General features: G+C 41.4%; 1 protein-coding gene across 4 annotated transcripts in view; it reads left to right on the top strand.

Moving 5' to 3' along the window:
- The first annotated feature begins 753 nt into the window (after nucleotides 1-753).
- Nucleotides 754-23,063, top strand: part of LOC126293649 (carbonic anhydrase 1-like) — a 133,913-nt gene continuing 111,603 nt past the window's right edge. For 2 of the 4 annotated variants that reach the window (XM_049986930.1, XM_049986928.1), the window contains exons 1-3: nucleotides 754-943; nucleotides 8,904-8,995; nucleotides 17,077-17,151. In XM_049986930.1, coding sequence (XP_049842887.1) covers nucleotides 8,941-8,995; nucleotides 17,077-17,151 — 130 coding nt within the window. In that variant the 5' untranslated portion in view covers nucleotides 754-943; nucleotides 8,904-8,940. Of the gene's footprint in view, nucleotides 948-8,903; nucleotides 8,996-17,076; nucleotides 17,152-23,063 lie in introns of all 4 variants that reach the window. The other 2 variants (XM_049986931.1, XM_049986929.1) reach the window with 2 other exon arrangements.

The following is a 23,063-nucleotide window of genomic DNA, read 5'->3' as shown; positions in this document are numbered from 1 at the left end:
CAGTTTTAAAATACGCCGAAAACGTCGAAAGAATTTGTTCTTCCAGGACAAACTTTCAGCAAATGGTTTTACACAGATATCCTTGAAAGGCGCAGGGAAAGGGTGAATTGAATGAGACCGGACATTGCAGACAAGTGACTGCTTCATCGTGACAATGCCCCATGTCACACGGCCACTTCCATCAACGAATTTTCGATCTCAAAAGACATTCCTGTTGTTACACAGTCCTCCTGTTCATTTGATCTGAGTCCTTGCGCCTTTTGTTTTTTCCCGACATTGAAAAATGTTTTAAAAGGGCATCGTTCTGAGACTGTGAAGAACACTCACAATAACGTGACCGATATGTTAAAGACCCTACCAGTTAAAGCCTTTAAGTGGTGCTAACAAGACAGGGAACGACTCCACCAGTGTAGAGCTGCCGAGAGGCACTACATTGTAGGGGACAATAAAAACTTTGATAGATAAAAAATCACTATGATTACTTTTCTCACCTTGTCCATATCGCTCCTGTAGGGATCGTGAAGACAGGACTGGATTATTTACCTCGCCCACGGAGACATTCTTCCCGCGATCCATACGGGGATAGGTCGGAAACAAACTCTAATAATTGCTATGGTGGTAAGTAGACTCCACCATACGCCCCACAGTAGTTGTAGAATATAGATGCAGATGAATAGGAATTTTAAGATGAGATGCTAAGGTTACCATAGAAACTGGTGTGCAGATGAGTAGGAATTTTAAGATCAGGTGCTCAAGGTTACCATAGAAACTGGTCAACAACTTCACTGTTTTGTGAGCATTAGCAATGATGTAGTGCTCCGTCATTCACTCATCGGTTCACGGAATTGCCCACCCGTTCCGCAACAAAGAATCGCCTGTGACTGATGTCTGACATACGTTTCTTATCGTCTCGACAATCTACTAGTTGCGGCAATATCTCAAGGTAGGTCAGTTTCCAATATTCCCTACATTTTGGCTGACAGAATTCCCTCATAGTCATAGGCTATCCACATGGATTAAACGTTCCTATCCTTCCGTAAATCCTATATGTTTCAGTACTTTTTACAGCAGTCACGATTTGAAGTACAACATCGCTATGAAACTAAATCTAGGGAACGGGCTGTGTTTACGTTTCATTAGGAAACTGCCAATGTTTACAATGCAATCAACTGATTGTAGTTTCACAAAAGGACTGTGTTAATTATAAGTTATTCCTTTAAAAGTTTATGAGATAAAATATATTTGCATTTTGCAGGAAATAATAAAATTCCACGGCATTTACGTCGACATTGCTGCCAAGATCGTATCGATCAGACATTTAGTCACCTCCAGGCGTTTAGTTCTCTTTGAGCTTTAGTGTAATCGCTATGTACCTCATACAGGAATAATATCTTTGGGGTGAAGCGTAACTTACTTACTTTGTCCCCAAAACCAGACTGGAATTCTTGTGTGACTTGTGTATAGCGCTGTATATTTACATTTTGAGCTAGGACCGGAACTTTAATATTACACTAAATCGTAATTTCCAAGAATGTTTGCCTATTGAAGTTACTAGTTCCGAACGACAGATATCGAACGTGTGATTATAAATCGATCACACGACTATAGTGGCGGTATTTACAATAAATGATTTGTGAGTTGCTACGATTTGTGAGTTGCTACGAAAACCCATACGATTTAGATTGGTAGTGAGTTGGGTGTCTGGTGCCGATTTCCTGACGTGGAAGAATCTAATTCCACGGTTATGTAATGTAGTCTGAATTCCTGTCGGAAATATGGATCAATACCGGGTCTAGTGAAGCAGGGGATACAATCCGTCGGCTTTGACCAATGACGTCATACATTAGAAAGTTCACTTATCCATTTGCTTCTTTCACTGTATTTCACTATTTTGACATATTTCACTGTTTTATTCCACCAATATGTGTATCTTCGTGTTGTGAAGTACGTAATAGAAATTTCTCAGCTGTCGATCTTCTTTTGTTTCCCAGCACTAGTATCAGTGACATTTTCGAATGTGTACTTGCTGTATTACAGGCGAAACCCCCCGACACAACTAAAATTTGTATCCCGTCCTTCACTTCGCATTTACACTGAAACTATATATGTCAATTGGCGAGCAAGATAACAAATGTAACGAATGGGATACTATTAGCGTCCAAGGCAACAAAAAAAACTGTACCCCATAGTGAAGTACGGGATACAAATTGTACATGAGTCGTCTTCTTGTCTCCGTGTAGTTCAATTGAGGTACAGGTTGTAAATGTAACGTACGTCATTTCCACCTTTTCGTTTCGAGTGTACATATATAGAGGTCAACGGAAGTCTGGTATACATACATCACATACGTAGGTCCTTCTGTCATCAGCAGTACTGATATGTGCGTAACAAAAGACTGTTAATAATAGCGGAGACGAAATAAACACACATATACAATTTGTATCCCGTGTTCCACTTAGGATTTGATACATCGTTCAAGTGAAGAACAGGACAGAAATGCTAGTGAAAACGAGGAAATCGACGTACGGTGAACTTGTATGCCGTATTGCACTTAAGCAATATAGTTCGAAAGAGTTTCGATATACAACTGACACACATGTTACGTGATGTATTCTTTGCTTGTAACATATTTCATTCATTTCTTAGCATTGTATTTTGCGGAGAAATACTAAGATACAAACACGTGATATCGTTAACGTGAAAATACTACTGGCCCTTATATATGTGAAGTACAGTTATTCTGAGTTTTTCTCTCTTGCATTCCTTTGTTTCTGAACATTCTACTCAGCTCTTTCATCTTTGTAATACATGCTCTCTGGCGAATTCTGACGTCATTGGTCAAAGCCGACGGGTTGTATCCCGTGCTAAAGTAGACCCCAGATGACGAAAGGAGTGATTATATAGATTGCGGTGGGGCGAAGTCAATAAAAGTTCGGGTGATTTCCAAGAATGACTGCCTATCGAAGTCGCTGGGTCCAAACGATTCATATCTAACGTGCGATCCTAAATCGATCATGCGATCCCGGTGGCGGGCGTTGTGATCAGTTATTTGTGATCGTCATTTCTATCTGTTTTCCGTACTTCCCTTACTTGCTCTAAATTGCATACCTGAGCGAATTATTTGTGAGTTGCTAGGGAAACCCAGACGATTTATGTTCTTACTGAGTGGGATGTCTGCTGTTCTTGACGTTTCTTCGGCGGGTTCTCTCACATGGAAGAATCTAATTCCATGTTTACGCAGCGTAGATAATTGTTCGACATTTTGCAGCAAATATTGAATACTAACTGACAAGGAAAGAAGGGAGTGTGTAGACTGTGGTGGTGCGAAGTGTGTAAAACACCGTAAGAACAGTCTCGATGCTGAAATAGCGTTACAATTTCATCGCGGACAGTGCGAAAAACGAACGAGTATCAGGAAGAATACATGGTTCGACTCTTCCAAATTATCCATCCACATCACCGTAATGGACTTTCACATGACGACGACACCGACGTCGAGTAAGGTAAGTCTCCTTTTGCAATTAAAGACATTTTTGTAACGCTCTTGTTATGTCGTTACTGTAGTTACCAACTTAAACATACTCACAACGCCCGCCAGAGTCACATGATCGATTTACCATCACACGTTCGATATGTTTCGTTTGGACACAGCGACTTCAATAGGCAATCATTCTTGGAAATTACCAAAGTTCGTAATAAGAGTTGTGATAGTGAAATATCTCTATAATTTCACTGTGGAAGCTGTGGTAAAACAACGACTATCAGGAAAAATACTTGGTGTGACTGTTCAAAATTATCGATCTAAACCAGCATAGTTCATGTATCTTGATGGGTTAGTGGGTACACCCTGCAAGCAAGAGCATCAGAAAGTGACTTTAGTAATGTAATAGTGACGAACGACAGTGTACCGACAACACCGACTCAAAGGAAGGCCTCGGCACTTGTTGGTGACGTCACGTCAGCTAGGCACGGCGAACGCCAGGTCTGTTGCAGGCATACTCAAAACCGTGGTGTCTCCCTCCCTGACACAGGAAAATGTGCAACTATTGGCGGTAGTTGACCAACACACATTGTTCTGAGAGATTTCTGCAATCAGTTAATTGTGCAATTCATTACACTTCTTAACAAATAGTGTACTCATGAACTTAAATTTCCACCTGTTTTAAGGACTGACATACAAAAACAACTTCATGGTCCAGCAGCAACAGAATTCGTGCTTCTTTACATTATTTGTAAATATGAGGAAGTTATGTTTGTACTGGGTTGCTTTTACAATAAACTGTGAATATATTTATACTCTTCTTTAGGTATCTTGGTTGACTGTGGGGTGAGGAGCACTGAATGTTAATGAAATATCTTCCGACTGTACACGTTGGGGGAATGGGTGGGGGACAGAAGAGGATGCAACAGAGAGATACTTGTTTTATCAAATAAAATGTTTTTATAGTATAAAGTTTCTCCTTTCAGTTGCAAGAGGGAAATATTTATGTTTTCTAATGTTAAAAAAGTTTAAGCTCAGCAATATTTTCTATGTATGAAGCTATTTTGTGTCCTGTTTAGAATTCCTTTCGTTGTAAACGACTGTAATCTAATGAATGGCAACAGTTGGACATTTACACATGTAAATTAGTTCACATTTCCAGTGACGATGTCAAACGAAAATAAAAAAAATAAATAAAAGAAACGAGTTAATTGTAAGGGGGTTTGGGTAAGTTCCGAGAGCAAAATGGATCAAGTAAATATAGTTAGTTGAATGTAAAATTTCCGAAGCTTACAATGGGGCAAAGCGTCTTCTCATATTGATCTACGTTTGTTTCGACAGGATTCAGTAATACAGAACTATGATCTTCATTTGCAGCTTTACGATAGTAAGAAAATCTTTCATCTAAATAAAACTGCAGAATCCAAAACAATACCAAACAGTTTGTCCAAAAATAGGAGATTTATAGTGATAAGCACGCCCAGGCGTTTCTGCCTGCAACAGACCTGGCCTTCGCCGTGCCTAGTTGACGTGACGTCACAAACAAGGGCCGACGCCTTCCTTTGAATAGGTGTTGGTACCGATCGGTGGACCAAATGAAGTTGTTGAAGTGGACGTGTCACACGTAGGGGAAAAACCAGAGAGGACGACCTTCAGAGCATGAAATCGAAATAGTTGGGGTTCGGTGGCACAGAACGTGAGTCCCGGAAGTGCTTTATGGTAAGAGTATTCTCTAGAGACAAGGTAACTTTAGTACGTTTGATGAAGCACTTTATACTGCACAATAGCAGAGTGATTACAGAAGCCTTTACATCCTGCAAGACACTAAAAGCAAAAGGATTCAACCGCGAGTACGTGAACCATTGTGTAGAGTTCCGTGTCTTCCGATGATTCCAGCGTCCACATGCAAAACATCGAGAGGCTGTGGAAATCAGTGAAATTTTTCATTAAAAGACAAGGGTGTCCAGGAGAAAGAGGACAACTCTAACAGTTTCAGTATCTTTATTTCCATAACTCGCGGTTACAAACGAAAAGTTGACACATGTGACACTTTACCCATACCTTCGCGTGACATAGACAGAGTCTACCCAGGTTATGGGAAAAGGGGGATGCTTTCCGTAGCATAAAAATCAAATGGACTTTTTCATGACGACAACATCGATGACGAGAGAGGTAAGTCATTCCCTTTACAATGACAAGAATTTTAGTCCACGTTCTTCTTTTGTCGTTGTTGTAGTGATCATTGTTAACTCCCCCCACCACAGTCGCAGTCAAGTAGTCGATTTGGAATCGCGCCTTCGATATCTATCGTTTCTGGCCCGCGGCTTCGATAGGCAAACATTCTTGGAAATTGGCCGCTAATTTACCCACGTTTACCCATTAATCTATTAGTAACACCATTGGTGAAAAATTGTTGCTGCTGCAGATGCAGATCGAAATATCTTCTTCTTCGGTAAGAGCTACAAAGATCTGAATATGGTTTCATCCTAGTAAGAGATTCAAAAAATATCGAAACTGTATGCTTGACAAGCACGCATGATCAAGCAGTTTGCACAAGCGTGCACAAATTCTTTACGCCTCCAACGACCCAACAATGATTGTACAAGCATCAGTTTGCACCCGAAATATGTCAAACTCTTTATGTTTGGCCCAATATAGCAAATGATTTTGATTTTCTCCATTGTGCTGTCTGGGTTGATGGAAAACGTGCAGAGATACTTCCTTCAGCTGTAAGTTGCTCATTTTATTTACAAACATTCTCTTAGTGGTATTCTATTTGCCACAGAAGATGGAAATTGTATATATATTGTGTTCGATTTCGGTTCAAATGTCAGGATATCGATTAAGAGTTCCCCTTTGCATTTTTCGTAGTACGATCTGTGTATACAATATGAGGCAAAATACTCGTCGGAGACTCGTTCATTATATAGTGTACGTTTTCCGAGTTAACCTTGCTGCGTTAACTTTTAGGATGGAAAGTGCTTTAAATGTGGCGCGGACGTATTTAAAAAGACTGTTGTCACAGCCTGTGTTTGGAATGCACATTCGTTGGCATCGCCAACAACGACCAACTTATCGCCTTTCAACCTAACCTAGACCTAGGGCTATGCTACAGATCAATCTGTCACAAAAAAACAAGATTTTAGGGGGAGTCCAATAACACTCATTAGCTGAATATTGGCTGGAGGTGTTATTCAGAATAAAGAATCTTTTGGGACAGTTTTGCAAATTATTGAACGTCTGAAAGTTCCTAAAGTCGCAAACAGTTAATGGAAACTGCCATATGTGTTCAGAGGAGAGGGTGATTTTTACGTTGAGGACAGTTATGTTAAAACCATATCTGTTTCCATTCTTTAGGGTAATTTGATCTCATTGAAATTATCTTTTTCATTACGGCATCTTTCTCTGCTGCAGGATAAACTACTCTGTATTGAATGAGACTATCAGGCGCACAGTCCCTTTTTGTTTTATTATGACACACATTTCAATTGGTATTCCACAGGAAATGCTCACTTACATAAGCGCGGATAATATCTTCAGAGTTTCGCGGTTAATATGTCTCAGATCGCCGGACATGATTGCTACAAAAAATGTCTCAGATCGCCCGTCATGATTGCTACAAAAAATGTCTCACAGCTGACGTATGCTTGTACAAGTGTCCCAGATGTTCATGTACTTACTCAAGTGTCCACATGTTGTATGCTTGCGCATGCTTGTATTATTGTGATTCGATCAAGCGACTTGTACCGTCCCTATGTTTGTGCAAATGTATCCTACATACGCCCTAGCATGTTTGCGAAAATGTCTTGTTCATGCATGCTTGTCAGGCATGCAGATACGTGTGTAGCTCCATTAAGGCATATTTATGTGATTGCACGGTCATGAATTTACGGAACTAATGCTGTATAAATTCGGTTGTGTGATGCAAGCAAGTCCACTGAATGGATCGGCATTTCCATCAGTATTCATCTGCAGATGAGACTTCTCGAGTATGACAATTTGAGCCATTACTTCCGAATCATGCAACTCTCGAAACCATTTTGCTTATTTTAAAGTAGTCATGGCAAAAGTGCACCTAGCAGTGTCCATGGGCTTTCCGTTGCGTGCTGTTGTTGGTAACGATTTGCGTGGTGAAGGATGGCAAGTGAACACGGCAGATCATTAATCGGATGTTGCTAACTATCGCAATACTTGTACGTAACTTCCTATGCTTGCTACATGAATCTAACTGGTAATTTGTGTTACTTGCATCAATTTAAGCTGTGCTATTAGGTACCAATCTAACCACAGCCTCGGAAATCGCCACACGATAGATAGAGAATATTTTTAAAGAACTGGTCAATTTTTTTGTGAAATGATTTATCTGAAAGTAGGAAATAAAACAGATTAGTGAATCATTTGACGTGCCTTTGAATGATACTCGAAGTTGTGCACAGCATATGAGGCACGTCTGTTGTTTCTCTAATCTGTTTTACGTCTTACTTTTAGACAAATCATTACTCAAAACATTTGAGTGTTCTTTTATTTTTTCAACTTTTTTTAAAAATTTTCAAGTTCCGTTCGGATAGCGTGAAACATAATATACCGTATCTAAATATCGATAGGTATTTTAGTATTGTTAAAATCAAGAGAAAGCAAAGAAGTTTCAATTTACACTGTAATCTGATATTAAATTCAGTTTTCAACATGAAAGGGTGAATTTCACAATTCCTATCCCAATCTAATTTTTCATGAACAAAATAGCTCCGCCTTGAAGAGATGACCTTTTCAATACATGATTTACATTGCTAGTAGCCGTTGCTCGTGAAATATTTCAATTTTGCCGCAAATCTCTAAGTTTTACTTAATTACTCTGATTACTTTCAGGCAATTAAATATCTTTTTACAAAACTAGAGCTCGTGGTAGTCAGTTTGATACTCCATTTGTTTATTTCCTCTGAAAATTCGGGCAGCAATTTTTCCTCAAATCGCCAGTTAAATTTTTTCTTAACTACCCTGATTACTTTCAATCAAATATATCCTTTTTTGTAAAACGAGGCCTCACTCTGATCAATTTAACAGCCTATTTCTCTATTTTCCACTTTCGTATAGGTGTGAAAATTTGGGCTTATTTTCTGGACAGTCTGTATATAAAAGCTCGGTAGCGTTGGGGACTGGTATTGCCTAATCAATGGACTACTGTTTCGATTCTGGGTATGGGCTTTTTCACCGTTTTATTTTTTTCTTTCAGTTCGAATACCTGCACCATGTAAATATAAAATTCATTGAAAATAAACCGAAGGTCCCCTTTCCTCTGTTGGATAACTATGGTTCCCTCTACGGAACTTGGGTTAGATGTAAAAGTGCACTTGAATTCCGTAATCTTGCCAGTGTGAAGTAATTCCTAAATTAAACAAAAACTCAGTACGTTATTTCATTGCAGGTCCTGACTACGAGCCGGCGTGACAAATTTGTGCAACATGCCGCCACACCAGTGCATCGCTGTTATAGTATGCACTCTCTTCTCTGTCACAGGTAACACCCTTATCTGCTTGCGATGTGTGTAGAATAGAGGGTGATACCAATCTGTCCAGGTATAAGTACAATACAAATTACCCGTTACTGGAATGTAGACTATACAAAATTCTGTCGAAATTGCACCATCTTGCACTTCGTTTCCTATTTTGGTCGTAGCAAAAATTTACACTGTTGTCAGACACAATGGGAGAGAAGTGTTAACAGAGAAAACAGGCCCAGTAAGACACCTCACTGTTGCTTAATTTAAATGGAAGGATGAACTTTAAATACGAGCAGTTTCATGGTGTTAACTAAGATGCCTGTTGCATCTACATCTCAAACCACCTTACAGTGTGTGGCAGAAGGTATTTCTGATATATCCACATCTTCTGACCTTCCCTTTTACATTCATGAATAGTACATGCGATGAACAGCTGTCAGCAAATATACATATCAGCTTAAATTTTCCTGATTTTCTTGTTGTCATCATTGCTTCAGATCTCACCTATTCTATTTATGAATAGTGTACGGCATGAGCAGCTGTCAGCAAATATGCATATGAGCTCAAATTTTTCTGATATTTCGGTTGCGATAATTTTTCGAGCCTTAGCTTTTTCGTTATGAATAGTGCATGGGACAAATGGCTGTTAGACAGTAACCTCTATGTGATGGACAAGGCCGGTCTGGTGGCATCTGCGGCAAGAGTTTGTTCAGTGCCTACAAAATGCCTTCACATATGTTACATGTCAAAATGCCCAATTGTATCTCCTCTTCTTCCCTATCAAACCAACGTGCTGCAAGTTCCAGGCTGACTACCAATATCCAAGTATCGGTCAGATGATTGACCTGTAAGCAACTTCTTTTGTGGATGGATCACATTTCCGAAAGATTCTCCAAGTGAATCTCAGTCTGGCATGTGCTTTTCCTATTATTTGTTTAATGAGGCCGTTGCAGCTTAGGTCACTCTGGATGATTACACTGGATTTCTTCTAATTCTTTTGGATGCTGATAACGCCATCTCACAAAAGTATGTGCATCTCTGTGTCCTTCACTGTGAACGCTCAACATCTTATGTTGTTTGTTGCCTCTTACATACCGTAACAGTCCTGCTAACAACATTAAACACGAATAACGCAAATGCTCTCACAGAGAATTGCAACTCTAATCATTTACATACCTGCTGGTGTGTGCACGTAGGAAGTTATATTAACATATCACCACGTCTTCTGTGTGCTTCACTTATGACATCAGCCAATGTATACTGTAATTGATAGTATTAATGAGGATCAGTTAAAAGAAATGCACAGACTTGATATGGTTGTAATATGTGTCACATCAGAACACGAGTCCTATTTTTAAATTGCTGTGTATAGGCAACCATTCATGAAATACTAACTCACTGATCATGCATAAGCCAAAATCCAATGTTCAGTTCCATTATAAGATTTGTTTTTCGTATTTTCAGCTATAATAATAGTGTTCTACTTTGATTTAAAACTATAATACCATAACTCACAAAACAAACATTCATATATGTATTCAGTAATCAGCTTAAAATATTGTAGGTAGATCAGATTTATTATACCTTTCGTTCCTTATACTGTAGTTAGAAAATGTTCAAGAATATAGAAATTGTCATAAAATGAGAATAAATACTATATTTATAAAGAAAAGGAGATACGCTAATGTCCCTTCCATAGTTCTTAAGTTAAATAGTCCATGTGGATGTGGAATAAGTCCAAAAGTCTTGAACGTAGTTTCATTTAAGAAGTAATAAACTTGTCAGAAAAGATGTAAATATACACAATACCCAGAGGAGCATGTGAGAATTCTAAGACTATTGTAGCCACACATTATCTGAGAGAAAAATTCGTTTACAACATATTACGTTGATCAAATTACTGCCCTGAAGATGCACAGAAGTTATATTTTACATTAAACTCACATTACATGATATTGTTAATAATATAAACACTTCAGTCCCTTGTGTTAAGATATTCATGAATGTAAAAGAAGGAGTTTAGCACCTACTTAAAATGAACTTTATTAGCAGTTAAATTTTTTATGGCTGCAGGTAAATTATCAAAAATGTGTGTTCGGAACAATGGACGCTTTTCTGGAGCAAAGTAAGCGAGTTTAAGTCTCTATGATGCTTATTCTTATTTTTAAGTTTTTAATTCCATAAGGATATGTATTGTTTATGACAAATTTCATTAAGGAACAGATGTATTAGGAAGGACTAATTAGTATCTGCAGGTTCTTGAAACAAGTCTTTGAAGGAGGTTTTTGAGTTAATACCACAACTAATTCACGTTACACGCTTATGAACTTGGAAAACGTTGGTTTGGCTGATGAGTAAGCCTAAAAATGGGTCCCATGTGACAATATGGAATGAATTGTATCATCTGTGTCTCCTAACATTTCGCACTTCAGATAAAAGTTTGCTTAGGGACATGAGAATTTCTGTTGTATGCTACTCCAAACTGAATATTTTAATCAGATTGCAGTCCCAAAAACTTAAAACTTCCAACCTCTTCCATCTGCCTCTTATCATATTTTAGATATACACTGTGAGGAACTCTCTTGTAAATTCTGAACTCATGTAGTCTGTATTTCCAAAGTTCTGCCATAATAAAATGGCTAAGAACCATTAATAGATGTCTGTGAAAATTCCATTAACCTCAATTTATATAACTATACTTCATTTTCCAGTTATTGCAATGTTGCTAAAAGCACAAAACTACATGGTGAACAAACACTGCAAAACATTATATTAATTCCTATTGGAATATTTTAGTGCAGATGCCATGTTTCAGTTTTGGAATTAGAATTTCTCTGTGATCATCCAGTCTTCTCAAATTTCCCCCTCCCCATTCCCTCTGAAACGAATAAATTGTCCTACATATGAAATAGCAGGAGCTTCAACAGAATTGTAAGAATTTGAGAAAAAATTGAGGGATTCTGGGGTCACTGTGGAACTAACGTAATTGTCTTAAGTGTAAACTAGTAGGAAATTCAAGATGGGTGTTTGTCCTGTTAGTTGAAAATTAAAGAGGGCTGATCACGTGATATGGTGCAATCTATGATGTCATAGTTCACGATGACCATACGAAATGGCACATCCCGATACATTGTTGCAGCTCTATCATGTCAATCCAAGATGGCGATCAAGATGATAGACCAGAGGTAGTAATGGAACTCAATATCAAGATCGAAGATGGCGATCTAAGATAGCTGCTCAGGGATACTGGCGCATCTCTGTTACGTCAGAATCCACGATGGCGATCCGAAATAGAGACCAGCCATGCTGATGCAGCTGTATGACGTCAGAGCCCACAGTGGCTGTTCTGGGCATAATGAAACAGCCTCCACGCTAGTCAGTTTCCGTTTTTTATAAATTTTAGAATACAAGGCCGTCCTGAAAACCTGTGCCTCTGAATTTTTTATGTGAAACCTCTTAAAGTCATTTTCATATCCTAAGTCGATTCTGGAACTGCCTACCAGTTACTCAAGATAACATTCTACATCTTTGTTCTTTCCATATGCTTATTTCTCAGCATAGTGACGCTGGTAGCGAACACATTTCTCCCAAGGAGAGACCAGTTTGTTGTTATTGTCACTGTAGAATGGATGTTGACAGTGCCACAATATCACCTCTGCTTGCTCTGCTTCATCACTATCAAAGTGAAATCCTCAAAGTTTGGAAACAAATGAAAATAAAACTTCCTGGCAGATTAAAACTGTGTGCCGGACTGAGACTCGAACTCGGGACCTTTGCCTTTCGCGGACAAGAGTTCGAGTCTCGGTCTGGCACACAGTTTTAATCTGCCTGGAAGTTTCACAGCAGCGCACACTCCGCTGCAGAGTGAAAATCTCATTCTGCAAACATCCCCGAGGCTGTGGCTAAGCCATGTCTCCGCAATATCCATTCTTCCAGGAGTGCTAGTTCTGCAGGTTCGCACGAGAGCTTCTGTGAAGTTTGGAAAGTAGGAGACGAGGTACTGGCGGAAGTAAAGCTGTGGGGACGGGTCGTGAGTCGTGCTTGGGTAGCTCAGATGGTAGAGCACTTGCCCGCGAAAGGCAAAGGTCCCGAGTTCGAGTCTCGGTCCGGCGCACAGTTTTAATCTGCCAGGAAGTTTCACATCAGTGCACATTCCGCTGCAGTGTGAAAATCTCATTCTGTAAATGAAAATAATTCAGGACTGTACGAAGGATAACTGATGACAGTGAGCCGAAGGCGTCCGATTGTTGCAGATTCTGTGTGTGATCTGGCATTGTTGTGCTGAATGAGAGGGTGATTCATGTGTGGAAAAATTCTTTGAATTCCGAACTCGTTAACAGCACTCTGTTTGTCATGCACTGACATGGTTATGTACACAATGCCATGTTACAGCCACACGGGATAGCCGCGCAGTATAGGGCGCCTTACCATAGTTCACGTAGCTGCCCCCGTCGGAGGTTCGAGTCCTCCCTCGGGCATAGGTCTGTTTGTTGTAAGCCTAGGGACCGATGACCTCAGTAGTTTGGTCCCATAGGAACTCACCACCACCTACCGCCATGTTACATATTTCGACTTGAAGCCGTCGAGCAGAAGAGGGTTGCCGCTTGTGTCAGGGAAGTGGGAAAGCTGACTAGTTAACATGCGTGACACATAATACCCTAACTGATGTTGAAAACAGATTAATTATTTTCCAAAAATTATTACACCTTATGTTGTCTGTCATGAAGCAGTTGTGATTATGTGTATGTCTCTGGTCCAAAAATGGTTCAAATGGCTCTAAGCACTATGGGACTTAACATCTGAGGTCATCAGTCCCCGAGACTTAGAACTACTTATGCCAAACTAACCTAAGGACATCACACTCAGCCATGTCCGAGGCAGGATTCGAACTTGTGACCGTAGCAGCAGCGCGGTTCCGGACTGAAGCGCCTAGAACCGCTCGGCCATAGCGGCCGGCTATGTCTCTGGTGCCAGATAGGTTGCGTCCGAGAACGAGTGGAGTAAGTGCGTGTATAAAATCTCACTCTTGATATTGTCAACATTACTCCCATGTGTGGTGGGCTCATTGGTATCATATTGGGAAAATGCAGTCTACATAGGAGACCGCTCATAAAATACCATCCAGGAAAGTGATCAAGTGTCGGAAGTCCATATCAAATAGGAGCATCAGGCGATACTGAATGTTTACAAACAGGGCATCAGTGGTCGCACATTTATTTGTACATGAGAGAGTGTCAAGGAAACGCAAAGCTGAGGAGACAAATGGTTGAAGATAGACGCAAACTATCCCATGGAAGCATACTTAGTACGTTTGAAGAGCCAATTTTAATTGAAAACCTAGGAATATATTACAACCCCCTATGAAATGAAATGAGTGTACGGCCGTGTGGGCTGAGAGTCCCCCATTTGGGGAAGTTCGGCCGCCGAGGGCAAGTGCTTATTGCATTCGACGCCACATTGGGCGACTTGCACGTCGGAGATGGCAGTGGAATGAGTTTCACTGCAGTAGAAATAAAGAAAATGAGATTGGACAAATTACAGCACACAGAACTATTTAAGAAGCTATTTTCCCCCGTTCCATACGCAAATGGAACGGGAAGAAATTCTTAATAAGTACAATGAGATGTACCCCCTGCCATATATTTTGCAATGGTTTGTAGAGTATTGATGCTAACGGCCTTACCGCAGTGGTAACACCGCTCCCCGTCAGATCACCGAAGTTAAGAGCTGTCGGTCTGGGCCAGCACTTGGATGTGTGGCCATCCGGTCTGCCGAGAGCTATTGGCAAGCGGGGTGCACTCAGCCCTTGTGAGGCAAACTGAGGAGCTACTTGACTTAGAAGCAGCGGCTCCGGTCTCGTAAACTGACATATGGCCAGGGGAGTGGTATGCTGACCACATGCCCCTCCATATCCGCATCCAGTGACGCATCTGGGCTGAGGATGGCACGGCGGCCGGTCGGTACCGTTGGGACTTCATGGACTTTTCAGGCAGAGTTTAGTTTTAGTTTTAGAGTATGGGTGTAGATGGAGATACAGAACTCCATGTATGATGTGCAGGAAAGCACGTGATCTTGAAGCAGCCATTCACAGCTCGAGTTTCAGAACTGCCGGCGGTGGCCACATCTCGAAACACAGACCAGACTGATACTTTCACCTGGTTAGGACCGTAGCGATCAGCTATGGTGCGAGCTGAATGTGGCAGTAGGTTCAAATGGCTCTGGGCACTACGGGACTTAACATCTGAGGTCATCAGTCACCTAGAACTTAGAACTACTTAAACCTAACTAACTTTTGGACATAAGAACATCACACACATCCATGACCGAGGCAGGATTCGAACCTGCGACCGTAGCGGTCGCGCGGTTTCAGACTGAAACGCCTAGAACCGCTCGGCCACTTCGGCCGGCTGTGACAGTAGGAATCGGTGGGTTTGTTTCATCAGCGTTGGCCTGTGCTGGAGAGATGTGAGCAATAAGTTGTCAGCATAAACGCAACATAAGCTATGCTTATCTTTATCAAAACGCATTAAGATTACTTGTCTGCCTGTACACGAAGGCCTGCCGAATTCGAAACTCTGTGCCACGCAACGTGACTGGCCTCTGTGTTCAAAGTACTGTCTAACGACATGCCTTGCACTGCACAAGAAAAGACAGGACTACTCAGCAAACGAAAGCCGTTCGGGATTAGCCGAGCCGTCTGCGGCGCTGCAGTCACAGACTGTACAGCTGGTCCCGGCAGAGGTTCGAGTCCTCCCTCGAGCATGGGTGTGTGTGTTTGTTCTTAGGATAATTTAGGTTAAGTAGTGTGTATGTTTAGGGACTGGTGACCTTTGCAGTTAAGTCCCATAAGATTTCACACACATTTGAACATTTTTTGAGCAGACGAAAACACTGACTACAGAGTTCTTGAGCCATACGAGCGTTTGGCAACCAGCATGATGATAAAAAGCACGAAAATTGCGTGTAACAGATAGCCTCCAACAATATGCACAAGTGCATTTAAAATGGCAGAGTCTCACCTCTAGAAAATTATAAATGAAAAAAAATTGGTACCAACCTCACGAAAATCACAACCAGAACAGACTGATACCACATCGCAATAATAAATGAAGAGACTGATACTCCACTTGAATAAAACCTATACTGAACAAACTGCTACCGCTGATAACATTATAGGTTTCTACAAAAACTTCCTGTACACATAGAATTTTATGCACAACAGATCCATGTGCCCCAAAAGTTCGTTGCGGTTTCCTTTAACCCCGCACAACACCAAGGGAGGGAGGTACTTTATGCCCATCTTTTGAAAATATTATAATATAGTCAGTTACTTTATATGTTAAAATTTTGATGAAAAATATTTATTGTTTTTAATGAATTCTTCTACAAAATTCTATAAATTCTTAAAAATTTTGAGTTAAGCTGTCCCCAAAAATTTAAGTGTAAGTAGTAGATGTCACTTTTCGCAATGAGTGTTATTCAATATTTTCAGTTCCAAGACCTTACTTAAACATCAAAAACTGTATAAAAAGTATGTTGTGAGCAAAAGTAAGAAAAGTGAACGAAGTCTGCCTTTTAAAATATTTTTGTGGCTGTCATAAAGTAAACCCCAGCTTGGTACTACATTTTATTGAAAATGCATTGACATTGCCAAGAGTGTGGCAAAAGATATTTTCAAGTTTTGGACACTACTTACATGTCAGTACTTCTTTATAAGTATGTTCTTCACATAAGTCAACAATTAAGGGATTTTGTTTTTTTTACTAACTTTTATTAGGGTCGCCATAAAGTACATCCTCCCATTCATCCCTTGATAATGCATAGCATGTAAAACACATTGGTATTGCTTTAGTTAACCGTAGCACTATTGCAGGGGGGAGATATTGACCCGCACAAGACTAGCAAACCTGATGTATTTCACAATAAAATACTTACTATGCATGGCAGACAATAAGTTCCTTAACACAGAACAAATTTTAGGAGTCTCTAGTGCCTGTGTTATTTTCACCTGTTATGTGTGGGACATCATGTCCTTAATTGTATTTGCTATGTTTATCTTTAGCCATGTTATTATTTATTCTTCTGTCCTAAATTACAGTGCTGGCTGATGAAAGACGCGTGCACGGAAGAGGAAACCCCAAAGATCCCCGTCGTTATCGCTTGAGTGAACTACGTAAGTACACTAGTCTACAGTAGACGACTGCTCTCCACTCTTGTAGTAATCACCCTGCTATTTGTCATCATTCCACGAGCCCATCATTTACATTAAGATTAATTTTAGAAGACACACTGAAAAAAGGTAAGCCTACATTCATAGAATTTGCAGATTTAGCAAAAGCTTTTACAGCTTTAGGTGACATTCTGAAGATAGTGGAGATAAGACATGGAATGTGAAAGTTTGTCTACAACTTGTACAGAAGCAAGACTACATGAAACCAAAGTTTTTGAGAGAAGAGTGAGACTGGCTAGCATCCTCACTACAACGTTGTTCGTTCTGTAGATTGAGTAAGCAATAAATTAAATCGTTGAGAAAAAAGGAAAGGGGATTATTGTTCAAGGAGATGAAATAAAACCTACAAGCACAGGCTGTCAAACTCAAAAGAAACTGGAGAGAAAAACCACAGTATATACGACAATGAAAAATGCACCACATTGTAGAGCATCTGAAAAGCATTTATATTCCCGCGTCAGAAGTACCAAGTATCGTCGCGAGAGTGCAGCATGGTCGCATGAAGTGAAAATGGCGACTCCACAGTAGCGCGCGCAAGCAGTAGTGTGGTTTGCAGAAACAAAATCGCCGATTACTGTGCGAAATTATCGTCGTATTTATGAATGTGATCCACCTGATGTGAAAACAATTAAGGAACGGTACAGGAAGTTTCTGGCAACAGGCAATGTTCTGAAACATTTTGGCAGTGCACGTTACGCAGTTTCAGAAGACATCAGACAAACGTTTCTCAGAAGCTCATGTAAGTCAATTCGTTAAGCATCTAGGCAACCTGATGTACCTCGATCAACATTGCATCGTTAGGTCACCAGCGTCTTCGTACATGTGCTTACAAAGTGCAAATTCTGCAACATCTGACGCCGAGCGACAAACCACGCCGACAAAAATTTGCTGGGGATATGCTGCAGCGTATTGATATGGATGCCAGCTTCGTGGAAAGATCTTTATCCTCAGATGAGGCAACCTTTCATCTATAAGGAAGGGTTAATAGGCATAATGTTCGGATTTGGGGTTCGCAAAATCCGCACTTTGTCATTGAGCATGTTCGTGGTAGCCCTAAACTAAACATCTGGTGTGGGCTAGGATTGTTGGACTGTTCTTCTTTGTGGAACAAACAGTGAATGGGTCAGTGTATCTGGACATGTTGGAGCAGTTTGTGTATCCTCAGATACAAGACCTGCAACCTAACATTATGTTTCAACAAGATGGAGCTCCATCGCATTGGTCAATGGCTGTTCGCAACTTCCTGGATAGGAAATTTCCCAATCGTTGGATCGGAGAGGACCCACTGCCTGACCATCACGTTCACCCGACATTACCCCGCTTCAATTCTTCGTGTGGGGATTCGTGAAGGACCGCGTGTATGTGACCTAAGTGGACGATATTCCTACGTTGCAACTTCGTATCACTAATGCGATTGCAACAATACCAGCGGAAATGTTACAAAGCACTTGGCAACAAATTGAATATAGACTCGATATTTTTCGTGCTGCAAATGGATCACGTGTAGAGGGTTACTGGTGATAAATAAATGAATGCTCTACAATGTGATGCGTTTTTCATTTTCGTATCTACTGTGGTTTTTTTTTCCTGGGTCTTTGAAATCAGGGAGGTTTTAATGTGACACCTTGTATACAGGGTGGTCCATTGATCGTGACCGGGCCAAACATCTCACGAAATAAGCGTCAAACGAAAAAACTACAAAGAACGAAACTTGTCTAGCTTGAAGGGAGAAACCAGATGGCACTATGATTGGCCAACTAGATGGCGCTGCCATAGGTCAAACGGATATCAACTTAAAAAAGGGGACCCCCATTTTTTATTACATATTCGTGCAGTACGTAAAGAAATATCAATATTCTAGTTGGACCACTTTTTTCACTTTGTGATAGATGGCGCTGCAATAGTCACAAACATATGGCTCACAATTTTATACGAACAGTTGTTAACAGGTAGGTTTTTTAAATTAAAACACAGAACGTAGGTACGTTTCAAAATTTTATTTCCGTTGTTCCAATGTGATGCATGTACCTTTGTGTACTTATCATTTCTGAAAACGCATGCTGTTACCTCGTGATTAACTGTAAATACCACATTAATGCAATAAATGCTCAAAATGATGCCCGTCAACCTCAATCATTTGGCAATACGTGTAACGACATTCCTCTCAACAGCGTGTAGTTCGCCTTCCGTAATGTTCGCACATGCACTGACAATGCGCTGACGCATGTTGTCAGACGTTGTCGGTGGATCACGATAGCAAATATCCTTCAACTTTCCGCACAGAAAGAAATCCGGGGTCGTCAGATCCGGTGACCAATCCCCCTGTCATGAAATATGCTATTCAATGCCGCTTCAACCGCACGCGAGCTATGTGCCGGACATCCATCATGTTGTAAGTACATCGCCATTCTGTCATGCCGTGAGACATTTTGTAGTAACATCGGTAGAAGATTACGTAGGAAATCAGCATGCATTGCACCATTTAGATTGCCATCGATAAAATAGGGGCCAATTATCCTTCCTCCCATAATGCAGCACCATACATTCATTAACCCTCAAAGGTCGCTGATGTTCCACTTGTCGCAGCCGTCGTGGATTATCCGTTGCCCAAGAATGTATATTACGCCGGTTTACGTTACCGCTGTTGGTGAAAGACGCTTCTTCGCTAAATAGAACGCGTGCAAAAAATCTGTCATCGTTCCGTACTTTCTCTTGTGCCAAGTGGCAGAACTGTACACGACGTTCAAAGTCGTCGCCATGCAATTCGTGGTGCATAGAAATATGGTATTTGTGCAGTCGATGTTGATGTAGCATTCTCAACACCGACGTTTTTGAGATTCCCGATTCTCGCGCAATTTGTCTGTTACTGATGTGCGGATTAGTCGCTACAGCAGCTAAAACACCTTCTTGGGCATCATAATTTGTTGCTGAACACTTCCTGTTTCCTTAAATAACGTAACTATCCAGCGAACGGTCCGGACACTTGGATGATGTCGTCCAGGATACCGAGCAGCATACATAGCACACGCCCGTTGTGCGTTTCGATCACAATAGCCATACATCAACACGATATCGACCTTTTCCACAATTGGTAAACGGTCCATTTTAACACGGGTAATGTATCACGAAGCAAATACCGTCCGCACTGGCGGAATGTTACGTGATACCACGTACTTATACGTTTGTGACTATTACAGCGCCATCTATCACAAAACGAAAAAAGTGGTCCAATTAAAACATTCATATTTCTCTACGTACTACACGAATGTGTAATAAAAATGCGTGTTCGTATCTAAAAGAACGCAGTTGGTATCCGTTTGACCTGTGGCAGCGCCACCTAGCGGGCCAACCATAGCGCCATCTGGTTTCCCCCTTCAAGCTAGACGAGTTTCGTTCTTTGTAGTTTTTTCGGTTGATGCTTATTTCGTGAGATACTTGGCCCAGTCACTATCAATGGACCACCCTGTATGTACAAATGTGTGGCATCCTTTCTTTCGCAGTTGTCAGAGACTACATGGTATCCGCAGCTATGATACATATTATGTAGCATGACATAGGTGGGGATTCCAGGTAGGTGATGCTAGGTGGAAGTGTGAGTTGGCCAGGGAGCATGCTCAGACAGTCCATGCAGTTGCTATAAACACTGTTTCTGGGTGGTGCAGTGGTTAACGCAACTGCCTAATAAGCGGGAGGTCCTGGGTTCGAATCCCTGCCCAGCACACATTTTTTAATCGTCGCCGATGATTCCACATAAAGTGCAAATGCAGCAGACACCAATAGACCCTGTCCTTTCTGCCCCCATCCACCTCCAGTTTACATAAAAACTACGTGGTATGTCGATGGCATCGTAATTAGGTCCTCGGAGTCTTTTGCAGAGGCATGCTTCAATGAAATCTTCTCGGTTTAGAAGCCGCGTGATTTTGAATAAAGCACTCAAGCTTTCCACAGCTGTCTCCGCCGTTGTCATCGGGAGTTGAAATCAGCGATTGCCATTGGGCAGCTTGAATACGCTGAAGCGCCCAAGAAACTGGTGTAGGCATGTGTATTCAAATACACAGATATGTAAACAGGCAGAAGACGGCGCTTCAGTCGGCAACGCTTATATAAGACACCAAGCGTCTGGCACAGTTGTTAGATCAGTTACTACTGCTAGAATGGCAGGTTATCAAGACTTAAGTGAGTCTGATGTTTTAGTCCGCGCAATAGCCATGGGACAGAGCATCTCCGAGGTAGTGACGAAGTGTGGATTTTCCCGTACGACCATTTCACGAGTGTACTGTGAATATCAGAAATCTGGCAAAACATCAAACCTTCGACATTGCTGTGGCCGGAAAAAGATCCTGCAAGAAAGGGACCAACGAAGACTGGAGAGAATCGTCCAACGTGACAGAAGAGCACGTGTACCAGTTTCTTTGGCTCTTCAGTGTAGATGTAATGGCAGCGCTCTGGAACCTTCCATATAGGGTCGGAGTGGCGCCTGCCAGTTGCGCAGGTCCTAGCGGCTCCGTCCCACCGTGGGATGGAGTGACGTCGCATTGGCACGCCCGCATCTCGTGGTCGTGCGGTAGCGTTCTCGCTTCCCACGCCCGGGTTCCCGGGTTCGATTTCCGGCGGGGTCAGGGATTTTCTCTGCCTCGTGATGGCTGGGTGTTGTGTGATGTCCTTAGGTTAGTTAGGTCTAAGTAGTTCTAAGTTCTAGGGGACTGATGACCATAGCTGTTAAGTCCCATAGTGCTCAATGCCATTTGAACCATTTTTTTCGCATTGGCACGACAGGCGGGCGCCACGTTTGAAACTACCGCTCCAGCTTCCCTACAAGCGCAAAGCCTACGTCAGTACTTTCGTTCAGTTTCCGAAGCACTCCCCCATGCCCTATTTAGCATGTACCCCTGGTCTCTGTTAAAACTGTTCGTTTTTATTCTAATTTCGGGCATAAAATACAATTCGTAAAAACGGAAGTTTTCTCTTTGACCACATAATACTATCAAAGAAGCGGCCGAAATTTTATTGTGGCTTCGTAATTATATCAGATTAAGTTTGGTTTGTGGGTCGCTCAACTGCGCAGTCTTCAGAGCCCATACAAAGTCCCAATTGTTATACAGTCCAAAATGTGCACAATTAAACCTAGCCACTGTCACTAATGATGGTGATAATGATGATGATAAAAAGATGAGGAAAACACAAACACTCAGGCCCCAGGCAGAGACTATCACCAATCCGGCCGAGAATCGAACCCAAGACCCCGTGATCCAGAGGCAGCAACGCTAGCTGCTAGTCCACCAGCTGCGGACAATTATATCAGAGACAGCTTTGGGCAACAAATGAACAGAATGGATAATACCTTGAAAATACACTACTGGCCATTAAAATTGCTACACCAAGAAGAAATGCAGATGATAAACGGGTACTCATTCGACAAATATATTATACTAGAACTGACATGTGATTACATTTTCACGTAATTTGGGTGCATAGATCCTGGGAAATCAGTACCCAGAACAACCACCTCTGGCCGTAATAACGGCCTTGATACGCCTGGGCATTGAGTCAAACAGAGCTTGGATGGCATGTACAGGTACAGCTGCCCATACAGCTTCAACACGATACCGCAGTTCATCAAGAGTAGTGATTGGCGTATTGTGACGAGCCAGTTGCTCGGCCACCATTGAACAGACGTTTTCAGTTGGTGAGAGATCTGGAGAATGTGCTGGCCAGGGCAGTAGTGGAACATTTTCTGTACCCAGAAAGGCTTGTACAGAGCCTGCAACATGCGGTCGTGCATTTTCCTGCTGAAATGTAGGGTTTCGCAGGGATCGAACGATGGGCAGAGCCACGGGTCGTAACACATCTGCAAT

Source organism: Schistocerca gregaria, chromosome 10 (genome assembly GCF_023897955.1).
Source record: "Schistocerca gregaria isolate iqSchGreg1 chromosome 10, iqSchGreg1.2, whole genome shotgun sequence".
NCBI classification, from domain to species: Eukaryota; Metazoa; Arthropoda; class Insecta; order Orthoptera; family Acrididae; genus Schistocerca; species Schistocerca gregaria.
This window is presented reverse-complemented; position numbering and strand designations above follow the sequence as displayed.